The 9,689-nt window shown below is 37.5% G+C and overlaps 1 protein-coding gene across 1 annotated transcript; it reads right to left on the bottom strand.

The window, feature by feature from the left end:
• LOC107640542 (transcription factor UNE12-like) lies at nucleotides 232–3,023 on the bottom strand. Its single transcript, XM_021123747.1, has 6 exons — nucleotides 2,951–3,023; nucleotides 2,650–2,708; nucleotides 2,362–2,529; nucleotides 1,606–1,725; nucleotides 1,426–1,491; nucleotides 232–379 (listed from the first exon to the last, which is right to left on the bottom strand). Exons 1-6 carry the CDS (start codon nucleotides 3,021–3,023, stop codon nucleotides 308–310), a joined length of 558 nt encoding a protein of 185 aa, XP_020979406.1. The 3' UTR covers nucleotides 232–307.

The following is a 9,689-nucleotide window of genomic DNA, read 5'->3' as shown; positions in this document are numbered from 1 at the left end:
CCATAATATTACTTAGAATTTACTACTAATACTCTACAAAAAAACATATCCTACATATATAAGTATCTTCTAATAAAAGTCATTAGTCAACTATACATATAAACATTTTAAACAGTACTCTATCTTAGCCAATAAACCACAATAATAATCAGCGTAATCTCTATTGCTTAATCTTCATTGCTTAAAAAGACAATCTAGAAGAAGGTGGAAATTAGGGCAGAACCGGATAGCACAGGGCAGAAGAGCAGAGCAGGCGGAATCGAAGAAGGCAAAAGCTTGTTCCTTGGATAGAAACAGGACAGATCAATTAAATAAGTGCAGTACCTGAAATAAACAAATGCAGATCAATTATTTCATCTAACATTACAGTTCTATCCGTCTGATCAAGAGAAAAAGCACAATAATATTAAAAATGTTAGAACAATTCAGTGTTATTATCTTTTTAATGAAACAGAGGGCGGTCATGCAAACAGAGCAAAACTACCTTCAAAAAAATTATTAAAAGAAATATCCCCTGAAACCAGTAGATTAATTTCAAGCTTCAAGAAGTATAAAAAATTTAATACACATCAAGTCAAAATATGTGGGCATGGTATCCCTCTTTTTATCCTTTTCAAGCATGTTTTTGTTATTTATGCTCAATGAAACAATTGCATGAAAAGTGGATCAGGAGATTTAATCTATATGTGGAGTTGCGGACAAGCACAATCTTAAACTGATTTGACAACTCAATAGGTCCAGAGGCAGATGCCATATTCTAAATCCAAAGAACACATTTACTCATTTATATGAAAATAATTTTCAAGGTGCCAATTCGCTACATAAATAGACAGGGAAAAGACCAGAAGACTAAAACGAATACAGATCCTCCATATTTCTATGAAAATGGCTACTTCCTTCTATTGTATTTTCTATCAAATCTTCCTATTGAAAGACAAAAAAATGGAGGAAAAGTAAAAGATATTGTTTCTTAGGCCATATATAGAAAAGCAAACCAACCCCTTGATATAAGTAATAACATCTATTTTAGTATTTATATTGTAAAAAGAAAGATAAGACCTATGATAGGCAATAGTGTTAGTGGAGATCTGATGAGCTAAAGAAGTAGTGAATGAACGATACCTACAATGCGGACAAAATGGCCAAATGCACACCATGAAAAGACCCATTTTTGTTTTAGGAGAAAGACATGAATACACTTATTCACAAGTTGATAATAAACTAAAGTGTGGCATTATCATTTACAATTTCAAGCCAGAAAGGAAAGTGGGGGATGATAATAGATATATCTCTATAAATGTCAACATAATACACCATCTTTTCTCACTTTTTTGGCTAAACAAGACAATATTCCTCTCCTTTTGTACTATTTCACTATTGCTAATATTAAATAGGATCACAAACTGCATTAGAGCAGTTACATACCTTGTTGACACTTGGAACCAGTTCTTGTAGAGCCCTGATTCTTTCTGCTATTCTTTCTTTGCGCAGCTGTAACCATAATGTAACATGAAGAACTGAGCTACAAAATAAACACCCCGTCTTTAAATTTTAACACCATAACCAGCAGACAGCATGTATTTGTGCAAATATCCCAAAGCTCACCCGTTCAGCTATGCTGTGTGGGTCTGTAGCCTGTCCTCTTCTAGCCCGCACCCTAGGACGCATTGTTGGAGGATGTGGAGTTTCCGGAATAGTAGTAGGCATTGGTTGGCCATGAAAAACCTGTTAAAAGATTACAGATGATCAGGGGGGCCAAAATAAGGGGGTGAGGAAACTAAAACAGCAACTCCTCCTCTGCCTCTCAGTGATCACAGCAGTATGGAGAAGGTGTAAATAAACTTGCACTAAATCGTAATCCTGAAATGTTCAAACCATTTTATCAAAATTTGTAACACCAACTTACACCTATAAGTCAACACCTACAACAATGATTCAACAATAATAGTCAGCACAAGTGCAGAGTTTATCAATAGCTAGTTGCTCAAATCAAGAAGCACTGAAGCACACACTGCAACAAGTTTTTTCCCCCTGCTATCTGACCTCGAATAAAGGGGAAAAGAAAAACCAAAGATGACCATCCTGAAACAATAATTTGGTTTCCATAATAGCCATGGAATAACCCTGCCTTGCTCTTTATTTTTTCAAAACTACAACATGCTTTCTTTCCCAACTTCATTTTCAAGGAATTTCGAAAGTGATTCTAATTAGTTAAAAAACTGCCACATGCAATTGTATTTTAGTTCCAGTTCGAAACTCAAAACCCTGCCTTGAAAAAAAAAAACAAATATTGAATGCATTTGAGCTAATTTTCTGTTACGCAAAGCGAGAGAGAGAGAGAGAGAGGGATAGGGTGTTTACATTCTTAGCTCTGGCATCAAGGACGTCGTCGCGAAAGTGCTTGCCGCTACCGGAGGCCTCTTCCGGTGGCTTCAAGAAGCCTACTCCTGGTGCTGCTGCTCCATCGGCTCCTTTCCCTTGGTCCAAGCTGAGACCTAGCTGGTAAAGACAAATGCAAAAGTAGCATGTCTAGTAGTATTTTTCCCACATTCCAATCTTTAATCCATTTTCAAATCATAGTTTTTTCAAATATCTGACCTAAAGATATGCTTTGATCATCAATGGTGCACAAGCTGATTATGCTCTCACCTCAGTAGATTGTTGGAAAGCAGTAGCCTCCCTCAGGTAGATGCCCCGTGAAGAAGGATCTACAATCAGTAATCATGAGCATAAGGGAATTAATATTTTTCTTAAGTTTTCCCTTGTGTTCAATTGAATTAATATTTCAATGAACAAAAATTTTTATCGTTGTTGTGAAAGCCAATACTCTTTTCCCTAACTTATTCCAGTTTTTACTTGTGTCTTATCATGAGCATTCTAATTCTTAATAAATAACAGAATATCAGAAACAATTTCCCCCAAATGAGTTAGTTATTTATAAGTACAAAACAGGCAAAAAAATAATCAGTTAAACCACGCATCTTCATCAACAACAGCATGCATGTTATCAAATCACTATTCATAATCCCATATTTCACAGATTAAAACCCCCAAATTAAAACCCCTAAAATCAGAACCCTAAACTTCTGAAATTGCAGAACCAAATAGAAATCAATAAATACATACTCAACGATGTGAGCACATACTCAAAAAGAAACTATTTCCTAAGTGTGCATTATTTGACTGCCTATGCAATTGGGTAGGAAAAAAATCATATATATTTTTAATATATTTCAAGAGTCCATACAGCTGAACCAATTAAATGCTAACTAAGCCATGCATATCCAAAGAATTCAACGCCCATTTGCATGCAGGTATAGCATATATAGATAAAGGTACAAAATGAAGTACCCTTTAACTTAATCCAAATGGAAGTATGCATTTCACATCACAGTTAGTCTGTAATGGTAAAGTTTAGTACTTGCCGTCCAAACATGAATATAAAGATGAAGAGAAGCTCTTTAGCAGAAGCTACACTTACTAATAGTTTCTCCTATTTTCCGATTAAATGTCACTGAGAGAAAATGAAAGTCTGCTGCTCGGCATTGATCATGCAGTATAACGCGAATCAGTATAATGCTAAAACCCCCAATTCCTAGCAGTGGTATATCCAGTAGCTAACACCTCCAAATAAAAACCTTAAATTGGAATCCCAAACCTCTCAAATTTCACTGAACCATAAAATCAGAACCCTAAACCACAGGAAACCATCAAATAAAACCAAAGTCAATTCATGACAAATTGAATAAAGAACAAAATTAGAATTCAACACTAATAATAACAAGCAGCGTTCAAATGCGATTCTGCACGAGAAAGCTTCTAACACAGACAGCACGGCAGAAATTGAACCAGACATAGAAAAACCCTAATTAAATATGAAATTGTGATATAGAATTCTAATTAAATTTAACCCTAATTGCAGAGTATAGAATAAATTTTTTTTCAATTGGCAATTTTACTATGGTGGTACAGGGTGATTAGCAGAGCATATAAAAGTGCCGTTAAACATCTAACTTACCTTATTATCATGTGAAAGAAGTTCAAATGAAGGACTAAAATAGCACTCACAGAGATCTTCCACTACCTGTACAGTAAAATGGACTTCAAGTGTCAACTGATTAATCAAAACAGATATACGTGAAAGAGAATAAAAGAAAGATTATAACTGAGGGCTAAAAACATTATGAAGCAGGCAGTGAAATTAAACAGCCTTCCTTGCAGAAATTGAACCTGAGTGGCTAACATTACACTGGGGGCCTTCTTCAAAAGGAAGATTGAGCCCAGCTGCAACAACTTGAGCTATGTGTTTTGTTCTTGACAATGGGGATTAGGAACCCTAATTGCCTAATCACACTCAGCAGAAATTGAAAATATCAGGATATCAACTGAAAGCACAAAATAACATGCAACACCAAAATAAGTCAACAAACGCATGTCGAGAAAGGACACAGGCACACAAGACAGTAGAAATTAGAACTATATGAACTTCTAAATTTACTAGCAAACATGTTTATTAGCAAAATCTCACAGCACTGAATACAAGTAGGACCGGCAATTTACTGCACTGAACACAAGTAGCAAAATCTCCACCAATGCACATAACACATAGTTCAAGAATACATCAAGTTACACAAGTAAATTGAAGCATAAGGTTTAAAAAATTGAAGACAAATTAAGGAATAAAACTTCATAAATTAGTGCATCAATCAGAAACTTTTTTGCCTCCAAATTTTGAGAAATACAGTGCTGCTTACCTCTGGAATGGGCTGTCGGATTACATATTCCATGGCAACACCAATTAAAATCCTCCAAGTGATCTTGCACTACATATTGAAGACTAATAATAAGAATTGAAAGTATTTCAAAACTCAAATGCCCCTGCATTGTTTTGGATTCCATTAATACAAATTACATAACAAGAACATGAACTCTATAGCACAAATTCAATCGTACACAATAGAAGAACAAAAAAGCTTTGCCCCTAATGCAATAATAAAACCAGAGAGAATACAGAGCAAAGCATCCATTCAATTCACGAAACTATGAAGTTTGAAAAACAAACTAAGTGCTGAAAAAAACTATAACCCAAGTGAAACAGAAAGCTGACATATATAGTCTAAGCTGTCTAGTTATCATCATAACAAAACTAATGATAGATGATATGAATTAATATATTCAAAGTAGACAAAGAAATTAAAGCATACATTAATGACACACTTAAAGTTTATGGAGTATAAATGAAATTCACATCGCTTTTGTGGTTCCACACTTCTCCTCAAAGACTCAGTAAAATTTAGGACTCACCTTTCCCTCAAACAATGATGCATCATACAGCCGCTCAGAACAAAGATTGTATACTTTGTATTTATCTTGCACATAAAAAACAAGTCAAATGCAAAACTATACAACAAATGAAAAGAAAGGACAGAGGCTCCTGGGCTTTCAAATTGTAGGACACTGAAGAAGCACTAGCAATTAATTATTTTCCAACTATAGAATACAAGTTCATTAGAGGAAGCACTAGCAATTATAGCATACAACAAAGACGTATGGACCTAGTAGAAGCTTGCGACTCTCCTTAAACATGCTGGGTTGCAGAAAAATTTTGTTCCTTCTTTAACACAGCACCTAGTGATTAAAGCAATAAATTTAGCAATATACTCAACCATTAAAAAAAAATGTTCATCATCAGATTGCACAAGCAGCGGCAGATTCAAAGGAGAAAATGGAACCAGAATGCGCAGAGGCAAGAAGAACGAGTAGACGCGGATGGAAATAAATAAATAGCATGTATGTTCATCAACAATACATGGGTTGTTCATCAAATCACAATTCACAATTGCATATAAACCAGATAAAAAATTTCTAAATTAAAAACCCTAAAATTGGAACCCTAACCACCCAAATTTTAGAACCATACAGAAATCTATAGATACCTTCTCGACGATGTGAGCGCAGAGAGACGAGCTGAGCGCAGAGAGGATGAGCTGAGGGCAGAGACGACGATGGTGAGGGCGCAGCTAACGATCAATGCAGGAGGGCGCAGCTGACGATCAATGCAGGAGGGCGCAGCTGACAATGAGTGGCGAAGTCGTGAGTGGTGAGTGGTGAGTGGGGACGGTGAGTGGCGAAGGTGAGAGGTGAGGGCACGAAAGGTTTCTCTGATGGGGAATCGAAGGTGAGGGTGCGATATGATCAGTGTGCTTTGGGGGCAAAGGGTAAAAAAATCCCTAAGTGTGCTTTGGAGAGCTGTGTCAATGCCTCCCTTGAAAGAACGTATTTGTGTTGGTGGAGCCCTAGCAGCGGCAGTAGAGCTTCAGCGGCGACAGAGCACCCCTTTCTTCTCTCTTCCATTGTGTTTTCTCTCTTCCTCGAGCTCTCTCTCTCTCTCTCACTGGCATTCGATGACGACGGCGGCAGAGCGTATTTGGAGTTTAATTTCTGGCGACACCGATGGTTCTTGAGTGGATAGTGCGACGGCAGAACGTATCTGGGGTTTGATGAGATAGGCGACGAAGTGTTGGTGGTGACAAGTTAGGTGAATTCTGAGTTTTGGAGGGAAAATTTTTAATGTGAGCTTACAGAGTGTGTGTGCTTACACCGGTAAAAAGTTAAGAGAGAAATTAAAAAATTTACCAAGTGTCAAATTTTTTGCTCTAAAAAGATTAGGCATCACTTTTAAAATGCACCAAAAACTTAATAAATAGGCTACTCTTTAAAAGCGTCCCTTTTGATACAAAAAGTGAATCTATAGATATCAACCTATAGCTACATTTTATAAGTGATTTCTAAAATACCTAAGGCTACACTTTTTAAATGATGCCACAATTGTGTATCCTTTTCTCTTATGAAAAGGCAACACAGAGAAAAGCGTAGCCTATTCTATGAATTGGCTACGCTTTTCAAATGTAGCTTAAAAAAAGTGTGGCTGAATGGGTATTTTTCTTGTAGTGAACCTCCTCCAATGCACTATGAGCAACAACCATTCTATGATGCATACCAAGACAATGGTTATAGTGGACCTCTTTGTGACAATCAACAACCACCACCATATACCTATGAACCCCCTCCTCAATATAGCCCTCAACTACCAAACTCACAAGCCCCATTCTACCAAACACCATTCTATGACCCATATCCATCATTCAACCAACCTTTCTTACCTCACCCTTGTGACCATTATGAAAGAAAATCTATAGAACCACAACAATTCCAACATAATTACTCCCAAGAACTACCACCTCAATATACACCACCTCCAAATTTCTACCAAGAAGAACCACCTTCCAATTATGAACCCTTTCTCCCAAATAATGAACCCTCCTATCCACCCCAAGCCCCAATGGATGATTCTTTCACTTTATTACTTCAAGAGCAATGTGAAACTCAAAGGAGGACACTAGAATTCGTGGCTACATTTTCCAAGGTAGTAAATACTTTGGCCTCCCAATACTCATGCACTCAAAGCACTCCTATTACCAATTATGGAGAATTAATAGAAGAATGTAGCATGAAGGAGAGATTAGAAACTCCGGTGGAGAACAAGGAGTGGGATTTTGTATTGGAACAACTAGAGGAAGCTATAATTATTAAAGAGGAAGAAATTGTTGAAGACTTACGAGATGCAGAAACTCCATGGGAATCTGAAGTCATAGAACCTCCATCCAAGAAGATTGAAATTGATGTTGAGGAGAATAGTGCACAACCTCTGAGGTATGTTCCCTCTGAAGAATTGGACGGAAAAGATCAAGAGGCAAGTTCCATTGGTGATGATGACCATGAATCAAGTCTTCCTAGTGATGAATTTGCATACGCAATTGAACCCCTCGAGTTTGAAGAACCTTCTCCGAGTGAATCTGAAAGTGATGTTGAGGTAGACTTTTCTCAACTTCTAACTTATGACTTGAGTGATGGGGAAGAATAAGAAGAACTTGATAGGGAAGTGGTTGTAGTGAAGAAAGTGTGTCAAGATGTGGAAGTTATCAAGGAAGAGCACAAGGGAGTGGAGCTTGCAAGATCATTAGAAACACCTCTTCCCAAGCCATTACCATCCAATACAACATTCAAGTGCGTAAAATTTTTATCCTTAACCTTTACCTTCCCACTTGAATATGGTTTGCTCGAGACGGATGGGCAAATTAGAGCTCTTTATGGCTTTAAGAGCAAAAGGGAGATGGTTAGTGGTTGGAGTTGTCATGCAAGGTTCAATATGGTTGCATGCTCAAGGTTGAAGTGCAAGGATTGGTTTAGAGCTCGATTGAATGGGTCTAAGAAGTTTTTTGGATGCCTCAGTGAGAATTCGGATTGCTTGCCATCCGGTTGGAACAATGATGACCAACTTGAAGACGGGTGTAGAAACAAGATTTGGGATCCCGGCATACAAGAGGATCCACTTTGGAAGCCCTTAGCTTGTGTGGAACTTCATCAAAGCTTGAAGCTATTAATATTAAACTTTGGAGCTTATTAGAAGTCCAAGCATTGGTGGAAGTTTCAAGATGAGTTCAAGCACAAGCCACCATGACAAGGAGCTCACCAAACGTCCAACTTAAGGACTTTAACTAAAAGTGCTAGGTGGGAGACACCCCACCATGGTAAATTCTTTCCAATTTCCTTTATTTTTATATTGGTAATAAGTTAAATTTTCAATTTTAGTTTGGTTTATTTAGTTTAAGTTGTATTTAAACTTGTTAGTTTATTATATAAAATAAAAAAAATTGGCAACCCACGACGCGTACGCGTCGTATGCTGCTGCTGCAAACCCTGGCATAAAAACCAGAGAGTTGCACTGGAACTGTGCAGGTGGGGTACTGGGCGCACAACCAAACTCACGCATATGCCTCGCTGACGCGTACGCGTCACCTTATTTTCTACCATCCCACGCGTGTGCGTGGACGACGCGCACACGTCGTATCTCAATGCCACAATGCTGGTAGAAAAACCAGAGACTTTTGATGGAACCGTGCGGCTACTGTGCGTAGACCTCAGGCGTACGTGTGCCTGACGCGTACGCATTGGTAGCTGCATCATTAACTCATGCGTAAGCGTGATGGATGCGTACGCATCATTTCTTTGTCCCCCTTAGTCATGCGCACGCGTGACCCATGCGCGCCTTGCATTCGCGCCCTGTTTCTGCCCTATTACTTTTCCTTTCTTCTTCTTTCTTCTCTCCTTTCTTCTTCTTTCTTATTCCTTTCTTATTTTCTTCTTCTCCCTCTCTTCACATTTCCACTTCTTATTTTTATCCTCTTTCTTTACTTTTGTTTGTTACATTTATATACTTGCATTCATTGCATTTTAACTTTGTTGTTTGTTCTTCTTTTCTTTTCTATATTTGTTGTTTTAACATTGGAGTTGAATTCTCTTACTTAACTATTGAATATTTCTTGCATTGTTTTGGTGCTTCGTGACTTGTTTTGTATTATTGGGTGATGATATTTATAGGTCAATGCTTAATCTCTATTGACCCTTGAATCCTTTGTGCATTGAAATGAACTTGCATGTCTTTCATGACCCAATCATTCCTATTTGAACTTGATGCTTCCGAGTGTTCTCTTCATGCCATTTACTTATGCTTTGACTTTATTCGTGCATCAAGTGTTTGTTGATATGTCATTCGCTTATATTATTTTCTCACTTACATGTTGTAGCTACCATGTAGTTCATAACCCCACTTTTATTTGGCATTAGCC

Source organism: Arachis ipaensis, chromosome B05, assembly GCF_000816755.2.
Source record: "Arachis ipaensis cultivar K30076 chromosome B05, Araip1.1, whole genome shotgun sequence".
Taxonomy (NCBI): Eukaryota; Viridiplantae; Streptophyta; class Magnoliopsida; order Fabales; family Fabaceae; genus Arachis; species Arachis ipaensis.
Note: the sequence above shows the minus strand (reverse complement) of the source record. Positions and strands in the feature narration are given on the sequence as shown.

Excerpts from the sequence above, each read along its gene's own strand:
- LOC107640542 (XM_021123747.1), bottom strand. The coding sequence starts at position 3,023 with ATGAATAGTGATTTGATAACATGCATGCTGTTGTTGATGAAGATGCGT. Across the intron at positions 2,709-2,950 it reads AACTGATTATTTTTTTGCCT|ATCCTTCTTCACGGGGCATC; the intron begins GTTTTGTACTTA and ends TACTGATTGTAG. Across the intron at positions 380-1,425 it reads TGGTTCCAAGTGTCAACAAG|ACGGATAGAACTGTAATGTT; the intron begins GTATGTAACTGC and ends TCTCTTGATCAG.